This window comes from Hyperolius riggenbachi, chromosome 4 (assembly GCF_040937935.1).
Source record: "Hyperolius riggenbachi isolate aHypRig1 chromosome 4, aHypRig1.pri, whole genome shotgun sequence".
Lineage (NCBI taxonomy): Eukaryota > Metazoa > Chordata > Amphibia > Anura > Hyperoliidae > Hyperolius > Hyperolius riggenbachi.
The window spans coordinates 492,032,560-492,051,309 of NC_090649.1; the positions used below are offsets into that span (position 1 = coordinate 492,032,560).

The 18,750-nt window shown below is 45.5% G+C and overlaps 1 protein-coding gene across 5 annotated transcripts in view; it reads left to right on the forward strand.

Annotated features, from left to right (window-relative positions):
* The window catches only part of TTC7A (tetratricopeptide repeat domain 7A), a 464,279-nt gene that overhangs the window by 159,416 nt on the left and 286,113 nt on the right, over positions 1-18,750 (forward strand). For all 5 annotated transcript variants that reach the window (XM_068233041.1, XM_068233042.1, XM_068233045.1 and 2 more), the window contains one exon: positions 3,090-3,194. In XM_068233041.1, coding sequence (XP_068089142.1) covers positions 3,090-3,194 — 105 coding nt within the window. The remainder of the gene's footprint in view (positions 1-3,089; positions 3,195-18,750) is intronic.

The window sequence follows — 18,750 nt, forward strand, 5'->3', positions numbered from 1 at the left end:
GAGTATGCGTTTCAGCAAAACGCCTCCCGCTCTGGTGTGCACCAGCCCATTGAGATACATTGACCAAGCGTATCCGCAGCCGCAAGCGGCTGCAGACACACTGAAAAAGCCGCTCGGTGTGCACCAGCCCTTGTTGTGTGAATTGCTTGAGCTGTAATATTTCTGCCTCTAGGAAGGGTTGAATATGACAAAACAGCCTATTTTCCTCCCAGCTTGTCCATGACTCGCCACAGTCACCGATATGAGTCATATTATTCCGCGTGGATCATGTGCTGGAATTCAGGCTTCCTTTGTGTGGCCTCCCTGAGCTGTATATTGTTTTGCAGTTATCAGGGGTGTGCTGGCCAGCTGGAGCCACATAGCGTCCCACATGACTTGTTTATCAGCGCGGCTTCGTACGGCGATATCATGCCCGGCTCAGGATGCTGCAAGGAAACGTGTTCCATAACGATTGCCATGCTGCTGAACTATCCGGCAGATATATTTCTAAGGCCAGGTTCACACTGGCCACAACGGCAATCCATACAATAGAAAGAACGCAACAGAGCGGAAGAGCAGCGTCGCACTTTACCTGTGTCACACAGTGAAGCATGCAGTCAATGAAAAGTATGCTTCACCACACCGGTAAGGCACATTTTTGCAATGCAAGACGCGTTACAATGCTGCACGCCATTGTTCTACAACGCAAATGCTGCACTTTGATTATATCGCATAGGTTATGCCGCAAAGCCATCACTGTGAATAAAAGCTGAAAGTTGCAGTCAGCTGGGTAAATAAATTAAAGAGGAACTTAAAGTATACCAGAGACTAAACATTTGATACTTACCCGGAGCTTCCACCAGCCCCATAAACACGTCTGAGTCCCACGCCGTCCTCCCGCAGTCTCCCGTTCCGCCGCGACCAGCCCCAGTAACTGTCTCAGTCAGATCCAGTCTGAGTCTTCTGCACATGAGCAGACCTCCTGTGCATGCGCAATAGACTGGACTGATGCGACTGAGAAAGTTACCAGGGCTGATTGTGGCTAAACGGATGGCGTAGGAACCACGCGTGTTTATGGGGCGGGAGGAAGCCCCAGATATGTATCATATCTTTAGTTTCCAGGGTGTCTGGTACACTTTAAATAAAAAGAAGACCAAAAAAAATCAATCAGTACATTGCAAAGTGAGAAGTTACAAAATATCTATTTAAAGGATGGGAATAAAGTTTAGAGTCAATAAAACACATTTTTCAGTAGATAAAGACACATAACTACACAGATCTGTACATCAGTCCTGAAAGAGGGACAAATGAGGAAGAAAGAGGGACAGAGGGGACAGGGTTACCACAGAGGGACTGTCCCTCCAAAAGAGGGACAGCTGGGAGCTATGGTTAAGGTCGCATTCACAGTGGGACGTTATGGTCGCACATTATAAAGTCTTATAACGCAGCTTTCCGCACTGCAATGCTCATCCTACGGGCCGTTCACAGTGCGGCGTTAAATTTACGTTAAAATGTTGCATTGTGCAACTGTGAATACAGCCTAAGACCCCTAGGGCTCGATTCACAAAGCGGTGCTAACCCAGTTAGAGACTTTAGGCATGATAACCATTGCACCACGCTGGTGAAAAGCCAGTTCAGGCGTGATAAGTTTAGGCGTGATAAGTTTAGATAAGTTTAGATCGCTTGCAAAGTCCCGCACGCAAAGCAGCGCCATTAAACTATATGCAAAGTGCACCAGACTTTGCTAGCGCAAAACTTCTTATCAGCTGTGCACTGCGGTGCTAACCCAGTTGGCGCTTAAACTTATCATGCCTAAACTTATCACACCTAAACTTATCATGCCTAAACTTATCACACCTAAACTTATCACACCTAAACTTATCACGCCTAAACTTATCACACCTAAACTTATCATGCCTAAACAGAGTTTAGGCATGATAAAGGGCTTTTCACCAGGGTGCTAACTGTTAGCACCGCTTTGTGAATCAGGCCCCTAGAGAGAAAAGGTCTAATAACTCGTCAGGTCGGCCACCTCGTCCAAGTTTAATTCAGGGTGTGTACAAGGCTTTAGGGCCCGTTTCCACTTGTGCGGTGCAAATTAGTCATGGAAAACGAAAAAAACGAATTCGCACGGAGATGCAAATTGTAATTTGCGGGCGTTTTCGCAAATATTAATGAGTATGCAAATTTAACCATGTCAGTGCCTGTATGCTTTTACATTGATTTTATGCGAAAACGCCCACGAATTTGCTTTAAAATTCGCCTACGAAAACGCATGCGAATTTCCTATTAAATACATTGTATGCGAATCGCACACCGTTTTTCTGCACAGAAAAACGCTCAGAAATCCTAACAAGTGGAAACAGTCCCATCCACTTGTACTGTCTATGCGAATCTGCATGCAGAAAACGCATGCAGAGTCGCTCTAGTGGAAACGGGCCCCTAGTCTTTCCTGCTATACAATGAAGCAAAGGCCTTTGGAAATTCCCAAATGGGGCACAGACATCAGTAAAAACCTCCTAAAATGGTTGTAACCCTCCTCCACACTATCCTAAACTTTTTTTTACTGTCATTTGCATTTAAAGTGAACCAAAACCGAACTGTACAAAACTACTTTCACTTATTAGGGGCTTCTACCAGCCCCTTGCAACCGCCCTGTGCCCGCGTACTGAACGATCTTCCCGTCCCCCGCAGTGCCCCTCTATCATTTGCATGTGCGGCCTCGGTCCACGCGTACGGGGAAATCTCTACTGCACATGTGCAGAATGCTCCTGATGACGTGATTGGCCACGCATATGCAGTGGCTGTTGAGTCGCCAACTCAAAAGAGGGGCGCTGCGAGGGACTGGAGATTGTTCAGTGACGGCGCGGGCACAGGGCGGCTGCAGGGGGGGCTGGTAGAAGCCCCAGGTAAGTGAAACTTTTTTCACAGTTTGGTTTAGGTTCCCTTTAACATAACAGGAGGGGGATAAAGGCTTAGCATGGTGTAATGTTATGTTATGTTATGGACTTGCGTTGACATTTGCGTGTAAATAGCAATCTGAATAATGATTCATGAATGTCTTTTGTGGTTGTGTGCGACTAATGCCTTGTCCACCTCTCCTCCTCCAGTTTGCCTATGCTGTGTCAGTGCTGAGAGAGTGTGCAAAGCTGCGTCCCACAGACCCAACTGTTCTGCTGCTGGCTGCCAAGGTCTGCGCTGGCCCCCTGCACTGGGTAAGTCAGCTGAAGGAAGAGATCTTACATAATGCATGAGGTGCCGGAGTGTGTAAAAATAGTAGCAGAAATTACATCCCAGCGTGTAAACCTGCTGGAGGAATGGCTGCTATGCAGATATTACAAGCAGCGGGCTTAAAGAGAACCGGTGTCCTGCAAAGAGAACCTGTGAAAAGAATCTACGTGTCGCCATCTTGTCATCGCCTCATGTCTGGCTCTGATAGTGTTTGTTCCTGCTCTGAAATTGCCTTTTTTATATATTTATGAAGCGAGACACTGGCCTCTCCATCCTCCCTCACTAAAGCTGCTGCCTTTGACCAGCTGTCGCCATTTCTATTCATATGATCTTGGTTGAGGATTTTAGGAAATTTTGGTCCTCTGCTATCTTATTATAGCTCCTATTTAGGTTGCTGCACAAACTACAACTACCTTTCAAGGTTTTTACTCTGGAACACAAAATTAACCACTTCCCTACCCTGGTAGTTTTTACAGCTCCGCTCTGATTACTTTGGCAACGACTTTATCAATAATTATCACAACTAAATGATCTGTATATATTTTTTTCAGGACAAACTAGGCTTTTAGTGGCTGATATTTGTTTTTAGTAATTACATTATTTTCTATGAATTTTAAAAGGAAAATAAGAAAAAAAGTGAAAAAAATACACAATTTATCCACTTTCATACATTATAGCTTTGATGGAAACAGTTCTATTGTACATTAAATCCACGCATTTTATTTGTCTATCTGTTCTGTTTATTTAAACAGTTCCTATGTTTTCATAATGTATTAGTAACACATTGTATATACCCTACTCAGTTGCTCCTCTGTCTTCTCCTGGAATGTGTATTTTACACTTGTTTACTCATTAGCCCTGCCATTGAATTCCCTGGAGGAGAAGAGTGGTTTGCTGTCATTCCTTTTCAACTCTGTAGTGTTTTTATCAGCTCAGAGAAAAACAGTGTTATCTAGGATTTTGTACAGAGGAGAGCGCAGTGACTTATTTTTACGTCATGTGACAGGAAGTGGTTAAAAGACAACTGAAGTGAGGGGGATATGGAGGCTGCCATATTTACTTCCTGTTAAACAATACCAGTTACCTGGCAGTCCTGCTGATCTTTCTGGCATCATTAGTTTCAGAGTCACACACCTGAAACAAGCATGCAGCTAATCCGGTCACACTACAGTCGGAGCACCTGATCTGCCGCATGCTTGTTCAGGGGCTGTGGCCTCTTCAACACAAGATAGAATTTTTGTGCGATTTCCGCTTTTGCAAATTTGCATTTGCCACAAATCTAATGCAAGCCAAATTTACCGTACGATGTTGGGCAAATTTTCACATCTGGAGTTTTTGCAGAAAAAGCAAACGTGTATGTATGCTTTTTTTTTTTCGGGAAGGATACGATTACCATGCAAGTCAGTGGAAATGCAAATTTTTGCATTCCACGCAAATGCGAAAAATCATATGCAAATGTGAATTGAGATACGTCATCGGTATGCGTGGAAAGATTGCAATGCGAAAACTCACATCAAAACTCAAACAGAAAAAGAAAAATCTAACGTGAAAAATTGCAAAACGCAGAATCGCAAATACAAAAATAAGAGCTGGTTCACACTAGGGGCTTCATTCACAAAGCAGCGGTGTGGCAGTTTGGACATCTTAAAGGTTAAGACGACCAAACTGCAGCGCAAACGACTTTGTGCGGCGAAAACGTCGCACTGCGCGCGGTACAGCGGTGTGCCGAAAAGGCTGAAAACATTGCGCGATGCGATGAAAATGGGGCAGATGGTGCCCCTTTAACATCTCACCTGTGCGCCCGACCTTTAGGGTGCACTGGTGCGACGTTTCAGGGACACCATATGCCCCATTTTCGTCGCACGGATTAAAGTAAAAAATGAGTCCTCACATGAAAAAAATCATTTTATATATTTTTTCTTTTGCACAGAATGGGTGTAAATACACCTCATCTAGCCGTGCAATAGCTAAAGCGGGGTCTACAGCTTAGTTATCAAAACTAACAAATTGGGACAGAAAAAGAAGATGAACTTGCACCCCTATGTTCCAAAAATGCAAAAAAGCTTTATTGACAACCTTCAGTGTGACACACGGTCACCACACTCAATAAAAACGTTTAAAAATCACAAAACTGGACTGCACAGACTCTTAAAGAGGAACTCCAGTGAAAATAATGTAATAAAAAAAAATCTTCATTTTTACAATAATTATGTATAAATGATTTAGTCAGTGTTTGCCCATTGTAAAATATTTTAAATCCCTGATTTTTATTCTGACATTTATCACATGGTGACATTTTTACTGCTGGCAAGTGATGTAGCTGCTGCTTGCTGTTTTGGCAGTTGGAAACAGCTGTAAACAGCTATTTCCCACAATGCAACAGGGTTCACAGACAGGAACCTGCCAAGAGTACGTACTCAGAATTTCTTTGTGGGAGGGGTTTCACCACAATATCAGCCATACAGCGCCCCCTGAAGGTCTGTTTGTGAAAAGGAATAGATTTCTCATGTAAAAGGGGGTATCAGCTACTGATTGGGATAAAGTTCAATCCTTGGTCGGAGTTTCTCTTTAACCCATCCATCATGGAGGTTGCACACACACACCTCAACACGCTCTAAGACCCACAGGCACATTCACTCTGTGAGCATGAAACAATAAGATTCCTGCTGCAGCTATTCTATGCACCAATGTTGCTCGTGAAGTCAGTGTTTTCGGCGCACCGCTCTTTTCGCACAGTGCAATGTTTTCAGCGTGATGTAGCTTTGAGCGACTATTAGTGCACACAAAGCTACTTTACATGCGCTAATGGGCTTTTCACTGCGTGAATCGAGCCCTAGGTCCGGAAACGTATCCGTGGCTCTGTTTTTAAAAACCTGATGGAAACCGGAGCCACGGATAGCAATGTAAAAAATAGCAGCCGTCTTTACCTAAATAAAAAACGGCTCTGTCTGCGTTTGCGGGGACCAGTTTTCAAAACCTGGTCCGGATTTGCAATTTCCCACAACGCATCTGGATCCTGATTCACCAAGGGGTAGTGGCAGGCAATAGGAAAACGGATCCCCCTCTACACAGGCAGATTTGGACACAGAATCGGATCTGTTTCTGTGTCACAGCCTGTGGGGAGAGAGGGGGCCGCCATGCTGGAGGGTAATAGGAGCCAGGACGGAGGTGGCAGGCCCCCCCCCCCACTCACCTGGATCCCCCTTCCCTGCTCCCCTCCAGCTACTTGTTAAAATATAATGTCCAAATAATAATAGCACCAGATACTGCACACATACAATAAATTGTCTTGCATGAGAATGAAAAAGGTTAAAATGAAGCAAGCATTAATATAACATAAAAACAGTCTCTAGTTGACATGAATTAAAGGGGCGCTCTTCTCAGTTGTGTGCAGATAAGCGCTCATCAATGTTTTTATATAGCTGCACGTATATTATTAACCACAGGAAGCCCCCTTCAGGTTTATCTGTGTAGACAGGGATGGGGTAGGGACAAGACAAAAGAGGAAGAGCGCACTCAGTTTCAAAACAATATAGACGACAAGACTCTCCGTGGAATATTCTCACCTCTATAAGTTGCCGACTCGCCCGTATGGGTTGGTCAGTGTTGTGGTGGCCATACATGGTACAATAAAAATGTTCGATTATCCCGTTTATTCGATCTAAATGATCGAATCGACTGAAAGTTGAAAATATTTTTTTTTAGCAAGAAATTCGAACGTTTACCCCGTTTTTTTTTCGAGAAAAATCAGATCGGACATGCTGGAAAAATCTGTATATTCGATCTAACGGAATAATCGAACTAAACTATCTAATAAAAAAAAAAAAATGAAAAATTGTACCATGTATGGCCACCCTTAGCGCTTTTGTCCCTTTGTAGGCCAGGGACATAGGCTCTGGATACAGTGTTGCCGATCACCTGCTGTCCCCTTTTGGTCGCAGGACAACTCCGCCTTGATACTTCCAAGTGTGGTCTCCAAGCTGGCTGGTACTTGTAGTCTTGATTCTGTTGCCGTTCGCCCTTATTTTCCATAAGCATAAAACCGGGGGGGGGTTGGCTGGGGGGTGGAGTACCGAACCGGATCAGTTTTTGTTACGGACTTAGTGTGGAACTAGTCTTGGAAACCTCAGGGGTGAGTAGTAGTGGCAGAGGAGCAGCAGGACAGTCAGGCAGGGAACACACTAGGCTGGAACACTACCGGCTTTTGCAGTTAATGCAAGTCTATAGGCCGCATGTAAAAAACATAGGGCCCTTAGGCCAGGAGCCGTGCGTCAGCATAGCTCTGCATTACACGTGACTCCCCCAGGGGCGGCGCTTGCGATCCCATTCATTAACGAAATGCGTGCGACCATGTGCTGCGATTTAGACGTGAATCGCAGCTCATGTATGGAAACAGCAGACAGTGCAGTCTATGCGCTCTCTGATGTCCCTGCGATCGCGTTTCCAGACGCGCGGCTGAAAGCACACATATGAAAACGAGCTCTTACAGCAGGGCGGACCCCATCGTGCTCGGGCTATTTCTGCCGCCATCTTCGGCAAAGTTTTTTATCCATTCCGCAAATCGGAATTTTGATTGCACCTGGATGGCGCTCTTGGCGAGGAGGCTGGAGGCAATCACATTGTCACACAGCGATCACAGGGCCAGGAGCCAATGAAATCAGAGCTCTGCTGTCATAGCGACAGCAGAACGAGTTGGCTTCAGCTACGGTTGAGCGTGCAAATAGCAAGAGTGATGGCTCCGTGCTGCGTGACATCGATTAGCCCTGTTTGTGTACCAACAGTCTCTGGTCCTTAAAGGATACCTTAGCGCAAAAAGAATTTGAAAAACAGGGGGAGCAGGCAGGTGTAGTGGGCTCTCCTCATGCCCACCACGGCTACCCCCATTCTCCTCCGCGCCCCTCCGGTACTGCCTAACGACCCCTCGAACTTACTTCCTGGTCGGGGTGGTCACGGCTGACTGAGCAGCTGATGCTCGGTGACATGTGTCCGGGAGTGCTCTGCACTACATCACAACTACGTAGTGCACATGTGCAGAGCGCTCCTGGCTGCAGGCGTCACCGGGCAGCGCCTGCGCAGTCAGCCGCAACCACCAGGAAGTAAGTTCGAGGGGTCGGCAGGCAGTACCGGAGGGGGACGGAGGAGAACGGGGGAGCGGTGGGCGTAAGGAGAACATGCTTGCTTCCCCCTTTTTTAAATTCTAAAGTATCCTTTAACCCCTTGCCAACCGCTACACGCCACTTAGCATGAACGCAGGCAGCAGCCCCCCCCCAGGACTGCTTGACGCCAATTGGCGTGCATTCCTGGGGCGGGGGTTTTGCAGGAGATCGCGGGCGCTCCAATGCGCACTCCAATGCGCTCTGCTCCGTCCTCAGTCTTCCAGCGGAGATCCCCGCTAGGAGACTGTTAGATGGCGAAACTGCCTTCTATTTACACTGTACAGCGCTGCAAATGCAAGGCAGCGCTGTACTGGGGACAGCCGCGTGCCCCTGGGAGGCAGAAGAGCGATCGCTGTGATTGGCTGGCGGGGGGGAGGGAGGGGTGTTTAAAAAAAAAAAATAGTAATATGTATTCAAAAATAAATAAATAAATAAATAAACAAATAAACATGCCGGCAGGGATCAGAGCCCACCAACAGAAAGCTCTGTTGGTGGGCAGAAAAGGGGGGGAGAATCACTTGTGTGCTAGATTGTATGGCCCTACATCAAGGCCTTAAAGCTGCAGTGGCCTAAATTGTAAAAAATAGCCTAGTCACTAGGGGAGGGGGGGGGGGGGGTGTAAGCCTACGGTCCTCAAGTGGTTAAGGGGCCAGAGACTGCTGGTACTCAAGTGTTTAATAATACTGTATATCGCCTTCCTTAACAAGTGCCATTGTAATAAAATAATCAGTGCTGGGCCTCATTCACTGGAGGCTGAAGGCTTATCAGTTGTTCCCATCCACCATCCAGGCACTTGCTAGCCCTCGGTGGTGGTGGTGGGGAAGGGGGGCCCCGCCCACAAGGAGTCACATGTGCACAGACGCAAAATATTGTGTTATTCTGATGCTGATTATCACCCCGCATGTCAAGCCATGACACGTGCGGCTAGGGCTGCACGGTTTTTCGGTTCAAAACCGAAACCATGGTTCGAGGCAAGACGATCTGCTGATCGTCAGTGCCTTCGGTTTTTCGGTCCGCTGTCTAACTTGCTTCTGGCCCCTCTGTGCGCGTATTGGCCAGAAGCAGTGAATATGTATAAGTGTTAATGAGCAGGCGGGGATCCACTCGAGCGAGCGGCGGGCACATACAGCATTACTAATCACTGGCTAGCGATGGAATGACGGCAGCGGTAGGCGGAGCTGTATGCTCTGTACAGCTCCGCCTACCGCTGCCATCATTCCATCGCTAGCCAGTGATTAGTAATGCTGTATGTGCCCGGCCGCTCTCTCGAGTGGATCCGCCCCCCGCTCATACACTTATACATATTCACTGCTTCTGGCCAATCCGCGCACAGCGGGGCCAGAAGCAGTGATCCTCAACACTAGCGGCTTAACTAACATTAAGCTCGACTGAGATTTTCAGCTTGTGCTGCAAGGAGGGCACGTCTGAGTCAAGCGCAGATAGTACCAGACTGGTACTAGCGCTTGACTCAGACGTGCCCTCCTTGCAGCACAAGCTGAAAATCTCAGTCGAGCTTAATGTTGTTAGTTAAGCCGCTAGTGTTGAGGATCACTGCTTCTGGCCCCGCTGTGCGCGGATTGGCCAGAAGCAGTGAATATGTATAAGTGTTAATGAGCGGGGGGCGGATCCACTCGAGAGAGCGGCCGGGCACATACAGCATTACTAATCACTGGCTAGCGATGGAATGATGGCAGCGGTAGGCGGAGCTGTACAGAGCATACAGCTCCACCTACCGCTGCCGTCATTCCATCGCTACCCAGTGATTAGTAATGCTGTATGTGCCCGCCGCTCGCTCGAGTGGATCCGCCCCCCCCACCTGCTCATTAACACTTATACATATTCACTGCTTCTGGCCAATACGCGCACAGCGGGGCCAGAAGCAAGTTACAGACAGCGGACCGGGCATTGCGGACCGTGAACAACTGACCCCCCCCCAAGTGCAAAAAGCAGGATTTGAAAAAAAATCGGGGGAAAATCGAAATTGCGATTTCTGAGAGAAAAATCGCAATTTCGATTTTCCCCTAAAATCGTGCAGCCCTACGTGCGGCGCTAAAAACACCGCCGTATCGCTGCACTTTGATTGCACCCGGATGGCTCTCATGGCCCTCCATGGCGCTCATAGTGATGAGTGAAAATGCCAATATTCCTTTCACATTCATTTTTGTGCCAATAATGTTATATTCGATTTTCGAGCGAAAATGCCATCAAAAATAAGTTTCGATATTTATTATTCAAATTTTTCTTGAATTTTCACATTAAAAATTATCACATTTTTGTGATAAAAATGTTTGCAGTAAAAATATTGTTTTTCAGATTTCCTGTGTTTTTATCGAATTATGGCGATAAAACATCAAAAAAATACAAGCTATTTCCACAAAAAATGTTCTTGAAATCGAAAATAGCATTTTCGATGCTAAAATTACTTTGGCAAAAAAATCAGCAAGCGATGCCTTATTCACTGTCAGCGGTTGAAGTGTTATGCCTAACATGCTAAAGATATGAAAGTAATGATTGTTCACTTATATCCTGGCTCGAGTGATGTGAATTGTATACAGCTGGACTTGTTTTTTCGGATCCCCGCCCCTCCCCCGCGCTCGCTGGCGTCTCAGTTCGCAGCCGCCCCTTCGCCGCTATACTTCATACTATCATCCGATATTTGACAAACCGTTTTTGTGCCACAAAAACTGTAATTTGGACGCCCGTAATTACAGATATGTTCACATTTTCCAGGACATTTCACTGCTCAGACCCAGCAAATGACTACTTGTCATGTTTATACAAACTCCATTCAAAAGCAGCATTTCTGAATTAAGTCCAAACATAAAAATTATATTTAGCAGCTGATGTGGGTGCAGCAGAGCTGGCTGTGGAGTAATAGAGGACATCTGTGCGGAGTAAGAGGTGATTGATATCGCACTAAGACTGAGGCCTTGTTCATATTATAAATCGCCAGCGCTATCGCAAGCACTGAGCGATTTATAGGGTTATTTGTGAAGCGCTTTTCCAAGCACTTTCTGAGCGATTTTCACTTAGAAACCGCTTTTCTAAGCGCTTTTGTGCAGCAATGATTTTTTTCACTTCCTGACGTCAGGCAGGAAGTGAACTTTTTGACCCGGAAATTAATAAATACAATGTATTTATTTATGAAAGCGTTCGAGAAATCACAATTCAAAGAGCGTTTTCAAGCGCTTTGCTATTTTCCTATACTTTCTATTGAATCGCAAGCGCTCAGAAAATGGTGCAGGAGCCGCGTTTGCGATTGGATAGAAAGCTCATCGCTTATGTGAGAACATTCACACAAGCGGCCATTGCACTAGCGCTTTTAAGGCGCTTTTTGAAATAGCCAGCGCTAAAAAAAGAGCAAAAACGATCTTAGTGTAAAGAAGCTATTACAGATTGCCCAGCCAGCTCATGGTGAACCAGAACTCCTAGCAGTGTGTAAGGGGCTACAAAGGACCAAAAAGCCTTCTTACTAACATGCTATGCAAAACAGAAGGTATTTGCAATAATTCAGGTTGGAGTGAGCATATGATATCTCCCACAATCCATCACTGCTGAATATCAGATATTAGAATATTTTATTTCGCCAAACAAGACTGGATCATGCCCGGAATTGGGTTTGGCACAATACATAGCTCTAGAACACGACATATACAGTTGGATAGGTGCGCAAGCATGCAGTAACAGCAGAGACCAGCAGGAGCAGCACTTTGCATTCAGCATAAGAGCTATAAGAACATTAAAAACATTAAGGACATAACAAAAACATAAGAACACAAAGGCTAGGTGCGCACATAGCAGAAACGCTAGCGTTGTGGAAAATGCTGCATTTTTACTGCTAATGGAAGTCTGAGGGCCGCAGGAAAAATGCATATTCGTTCTATATGCGTGCATTTTTAAACATGCTGGTTTTGTTGCATAATATGCAAAACCGCATAAAAAACGCACATAACGAAAGTCAATGGGAACGCAATGGTATGTGGTTTTCATGCATTTTCCATGCGTTTTTATGTGCGTTTTTTCCCCAAACAATTGTTTCGTAATGTATTTCTGCTTCCTGTTGTCTTCCTAGTGATTTGCATAAATGGAAATACTGTATAAAATGCCTACAAAACGCATAATGTGAACCGCAAACGCATTAGAAACGCACTCAAAACACTTGAAAAATGCATCTGCTGTAAAAAACGCAAACGCACCAAAAAATGCAATAAAAAATGCGCAAAAAATAAAATGAAAACTTGACATAAAACGCAGCCTTTCATGTTATGTTGTGTGTGCACCTAGCCAAAAAAGTCTGATCAGTTAAGACTTTTGGGCCGGTTGACTAGTTAGCCATGACATAACTTCGGGCCGCAGCTCGTTGGGGCAGGGAGCGCTGATGGGAGTATATGGAGAGAATTTAAGAGGCTGACTGCCAGGGGAGAGAGAGAGTTCCTGCGTCTGGCGGTCCCGGTGGAGATTGCCTGTAACCTCCGGCCCAATGGAAGCAGACGGAAGTAGGTATGGCCGGGGTGAGAGGGATCGTTGGCGATCCTCAGCACTCTAGATTGCAGTCTGGTGTTGGATAGGTGAGCAAGTGAGGGGAGGGGTCGTCCAATGAACCTCTCCGCCAACCTAATGACCCTCTGTTGTTTGTGCCTGACGCTGCCGGTTGTGCCGGCATACCAGACCAGGATGGAAGAACCTAGGATTGATTTGATGGTGGTGGAGTAGAAACTTGTTAGAATCTCTTAAGCCATGCCGAACATCCTCAGTTGGCGAAGAAAGAAAAGTCTTGGTTGGGCCTTCTGCTGGGTGGCAGTGACATGTGGCTTCCAGCTGAGATCGCTTGAGATGGTAGTGCCCAGCAGACAGGAGTAGGATACTTTGACTAGAGTTGGGCCGAACCTCCGATTTTAGGTTCGCGAACTTCCGCAAAAGGTTCGGTTCGCGAAAAAGTTCGCGAACCGCAATAGACTTCAATGGGGAGGCGAACTTTCAAAGTTTTAAAAAATTCTATCAGCTGGAAAAATGATAGAAAACATGTTTCAAAAGCTCTAATACCTGGAGCCACACCTAATTGAGTGAAATACACATCACTGCTGGAGGACCTGCCCACCCTCCCTCCTCCAAGCAAGGTCCTTTATACCATTTGCCTACCTACACTAATTAGTTATGGGACAGCTGCTACACACTCTGTTAGGGAGATTTTAACCTCCCTCCTACCGGAGGGAGGAGGGTCTCTTATGCCAGGGAATTATACTATTTTAAAAACCAGCATACATCATACCATAGCTGGGAATACATACATGAGTATACATCATACCATAGCTGGGGATACATACATGAGTATACATCATACCATAGCTGGGAATCGAACCCAGATCTCACTGTGTGGTGGGCACGTCACCCTAAGCACTGTACCACTACAGAAGTAAGTGAAGCTAGCCTAAAATTTAACATTTATGCTCAATGCAATAGAACCATTAGGTTGCTTAAAGGAGAACTGTAGTGAAAGGTATATGGAGGCTACCATATTGATTTCCTTTTAAGCAATACCAGTTACCTGGCTATCCTGCAGATCCTCTGCCTCCAATACTTTTAGCCCTAGACCCTGAACAAGCATGCAGCAGATCTGGTGTTTGACATTTTTGTAAGATCTGACAAGATTAGCTGCATGCTTTTTTCTGGTGTGATTCACACTACAGTGGCTGGATAGTGTACTGGTTAAGGGCTCTGCCTTTGACATGGGAGACCAGGGTTTGAATCCTAGCTAGGTCAAGTACCTATTCAGTAAGGAGTTCAAGGCAAGACTCCCTAACACTGCAGGGTGGCCTCTTGAGCGCGTCCCTGTGGCTGCAGCTCTTGAGCGCTTTGAGTCCGACAGGAGAAAAGCACTATACAAATGTTTGGATTATTATTATTATTACTGCAGCCAAATAGATCAGCAGGGCTGCCAGGCAACTGGTATAGCTTAAAAGGAAATCAATATGGCAGCCTCCATATACCTCTCACTACAGTTCTCCTTTAAGCAACCTAATGGTTCTATTGCGTTGAGCATAAATGGTACATTTTAGGCTAGCTTCACTTACTACTGTAGTGGTACAGTGCTTAGGGTGACGTGCCCACCACACAGTGAGATCTGGGTTCAATTCCCAGCTATGGTATGATGTATACTGGTTTTTAAAATAGTATAATTCCCTGGCAGAAGAGACCCTCCTCCCTCCGGAGGAGGGAATGGGTAGAAGGGTAGGAGGGAGGTGGGAGGAGGGAGGCCAATTAAAATCTCCCTAGCAGAGTGTGTAGCAGCTGTCCCATAACTAATTAGTGTAGGCAGACAACTGAGTCAAATGGTATAAAGGGACCTAGCACTGAAAGCAGTGTGTTTGACAATAACATGTCTGCTGACAGTGAAATGGAGGCTAAAAATTTTGCTCAATACAGCATTATGGGGCGAATCGAACTTCCGCAAAAGTTCGCCTGATGCAGGCGAACGCGAACCCCCAAAGTTTGCCTGGAACCGTTCGGCCCATCTCTAACTCTGACCACCTCTATACCTTAGATCGGAGGTGGGGTGGTAGCAGGCTTCCTGAAGTCAACAATCTGCTTAGCGGATTTAGCAGTGTTCAGCACTATGTTGTTCTCCTTGCACCAGTGGCAATTCTCTCCACCTGTGGACAGTACTCCTGAACGTTGTCCTTTGTGACAAGGCCTACAATGGTTGTGTCATCCGGGAACTCAATGACCTTATCAGAGTCCACCATGGATCTGCAGTTATTTGTGTAAACGGAGAAGAGCAGTGGAAACGACGCAGCCTTGGGGGGCATCTGTGTTTGTCAGCTTGACTACTTGGGGACCTGTTGGTGAGAAAGTCTGAGATCCACAGGCATAGGGTGGGATGGACTTCGAGTGCCGCTAAACCTTTCTGTAGAATGTGGGCAGATGGTGTTAAAAGCCGAGCTAAAGTCCAGGAGCAGTTTTCTGGCGTACACATCTGGTCTGTCAAGGTGGTCGTTGATGAGCTCCAGGCAGATTCCCGTTACCCTCCGGAATAGTGGCAATTATTGTTGTTAATTTTGGGGGGCTATAGCGCGGCTGTGGAGGGGCAGAGAGCGGCGTAGGGGGGACACAGAGACATGTCATGGGGCAGAGAACGTGCCTCTGTGTCCCATCTGACACACACACACACACACACCACCTCGGGTTCTCTTTAAAGAGAATCTGTATTGTTAAAATCGCACAAAAGTAAACATACCAGTGTGTTAGGGGACATCTCCTATTACCCTCTGTCACAATTTCGCCGCTCCCCGCCGCATTAAAAGTGGCCAAAAACAGTTTTAAAAAGTTTGTTTATAAACAAACAAAATGGCCACCAAAACAGGAAGTAGATTGATGTACAATATATCCACACATAGAAAATACATCCATACACAAGCAGGCTGTATACAGCTTTCCTTTTGAATCTCAAAAGATCATTTGTGTGTTTACCTTCTGTCCCCTTCTTCTCTCATGCACTGAACATTACAGGCTTCCTGCAGACAGCTCTGCCTGTGCCTGTGTTTGTAATTCCTCAGTATGTGTCAGCCAGCTACTTTCACAGCCTAACAGAGGAGGATTTTTATCCAGCTCTCTTCTATCACTGATAAGATAGCAGAGAAGCTGCTGGCTTATGTAAATAAAACACACACTGGAGTGTGCATAGAGGAACAGACCAGCAGGAAGAGTTGGCAGCCTTCCAGACACAGGCCGACAAGTCTGACAGGGGAAAGATACATTGATTTATTACAGAGACCGTGATAGTACAAAGTGCTGCAGTGAGCCAGAACAGATTAGAATAGGTTTAGGAACTTGTAGGATGGTAGAAAAAAACGTTGTAATTTTTGTTACAGAGTCACTTTAAGGATGGCTAAGACAGCTCTCTCCAGGGTTTTCATAATAACGGACATCAGGGCCACGGGCCTAAAGTAACTCCGGGACCCCCTGTATGTTAGGGACAGGAATGGTGGTGGATCTCTTGAAGCATACACGCACCTTGCCTTCCGTCAGTGACTTGGTAAAAATGGCAAAATATGCAAATCATCCCGTGTTGTCCCTGTAAGCTAGCCACACCTCCAGATCCGCTGGAATGCAATGATGTGTCAGCTTGTTAATTGTACAGAGCCACACTAATCCAACATGCATACAGACTGTTTCGGATTGGTTGATCCTCATCAGTGCATGGCATGGATTATTATGACTCTATGGGCCTGATTCACAAAGCGGTGCAAACTTTTTCGCGGACTTTTGCGTGCGCAATTTGCCACGATTCACGCGATCGCGGACTTTTGCGCGCACAATTTGCCGCAAATTGCACGCGCAAAAGTCAGTGATCGCGTGAATCGCGGCAAATTGCGCGCGCAAAAGTCCGCGAAAAAGTTTGCACCGCTTTGTGAATATGCCCAATGGGTTAGGACTTGAAACACCCAGAGTTACATATTACCCAGCAAGCTCATGGTGAACCAGAACTCCTAGGAGTGTGTAAATCCCCAATACACACGTTAAACGGCAGTCTTTTATGCAGCACAATTGTTGAACAACTTTTGTGGTGAAACAAGTTGAAAACAACTAAATAAAGTCTTTTGTTATTGTTCAAACAGCAGCTAAAACTGATAAGAAGTCAATCCAACAGTTGGATTGACTTCTTATCAGTCTTATCAGCTGTTTAAACAATAGCAAAAGACTTTATTTCGTTGTTTCAACTTGTTTCACCCCAAAAAGTTGTTCAACGATTGTGCTGCATAATGCTGGGAATACACGGCTCGTTTCTGAGCTGATTAGATGGTTCGATAGATAATTTCCGACACGTCCGATCACCGTTCGATCATTTTGCCGCTCCATTTCTCATTGAAGTGAATTGAAAAAAGATAAGAAAAACAAGCGTAAGATAATAGAATCGAGCTGGAATCGAGCAGAAAAACGATCAGAAACGACCTGTGTATTCTCAGCATAAAAGACCGCTGTTGAGCGTGTGTATGGACCTTAAAGTGAACCAGAGACGAATCACTCATGTATTTTACCATATATATCAGTGGGCACATTAGAGAAAACACCTACCCTGCTCTCTGTTTCATTCTGCACTGCACAGCTTGTTTCTTATCAGCCCTGTTAAAATCCCCGGCATAGCATTCAGTCTGGCTTTGCTATAATTACTCAGCTATAATGATTCCTGAGCAGAGCCACAAGGGGGCAGGCTTGGACTTGAAAAGGCATGAGAGAACACAGACTCAGCTATAAATATTCCCGAGCAAAGCCAGACTGAATGCTCACTCTGGGATTTTACCAGGGCTGATTAGAAGCAAGCTGTGCAATGCAGAATGAAACAGAAAGCAAGGTAGGTGTTTTCTCTAATGTTCCCACTGATATATACATGAGGGTGCTTCGTAGATAAAAAGGGAAGGTGCAAACAAGAGAGATATGACCAAAATTTCGTCTCTGGTTGAGATAAGACCAAAACTTCGTCTCTGGTTCCCTTAAAGGGGATAAAAAGGACCAAAAAGCCCTCTTACTAAAAGTTTTGCCTTCTTGAAACATTAGTATTTGCGATTATCTAGGTTGGAGTGAGAGGTGATTGATAGTGCTTGAGTTACTGGACTCTGTAGTGCTGTAACCAGAGAGGTCATTACTGCTGCTTCTCGGGCAGGATGCAGGTTACAGGCAGGTTATTACCATTATGCATTAGCTCTGAGCGGAGGTGGATAAATCACCCGTAAGGCCTGATTTCCGGAGACATGCTGGGCCCAATTCAATTACAAGACAGATAATGATCACCCTGCATTACACACGGGTAACACAGCCCATTCAGCCGCCACTGGGAAAATAAACTTATGACATGATTAATCGTATGTGTCTTACTAATGGTAAATACTGCAGAACATACAACCCAGTCTTGTATATTTATATTTACAGCTTAATTTTCAATGAGCGCCGGTACAACAATAAATGTTAAAGTGGACCTGAACTCTTGCACAGGACATAAGGAAAACATAGAGAAATGCACCCTGTGTGTATTTAGAGAGTTTAGCCTGAAAACTTTGCACAGCCCAGGACGCATCCCTAACATGCCTGGCATCCTTCTCCCTCTTTTACCCCCTCCCTCCCTGCAGAGTTGCGAGTGGGCGATTAGCGGGGGTTAACTAGCGGGTGGACGAAAAAGGCGCCGCCATAGACTGTAATGCAATTATTGTTAATACAGCGAAAAAAGCAGAAAAACCGGCGCTGCAATAAATATAGACATTAACATTAGAACATTACAGTTTTTGAAGTATGTTATCGTTTTAGGAGCTTGCAACGTTATAGTTTTTGTCATAATATTTTGTTTCTATGTACAGATCTTACGTTATCAAAGATATTGTTTCTATGTGTACAA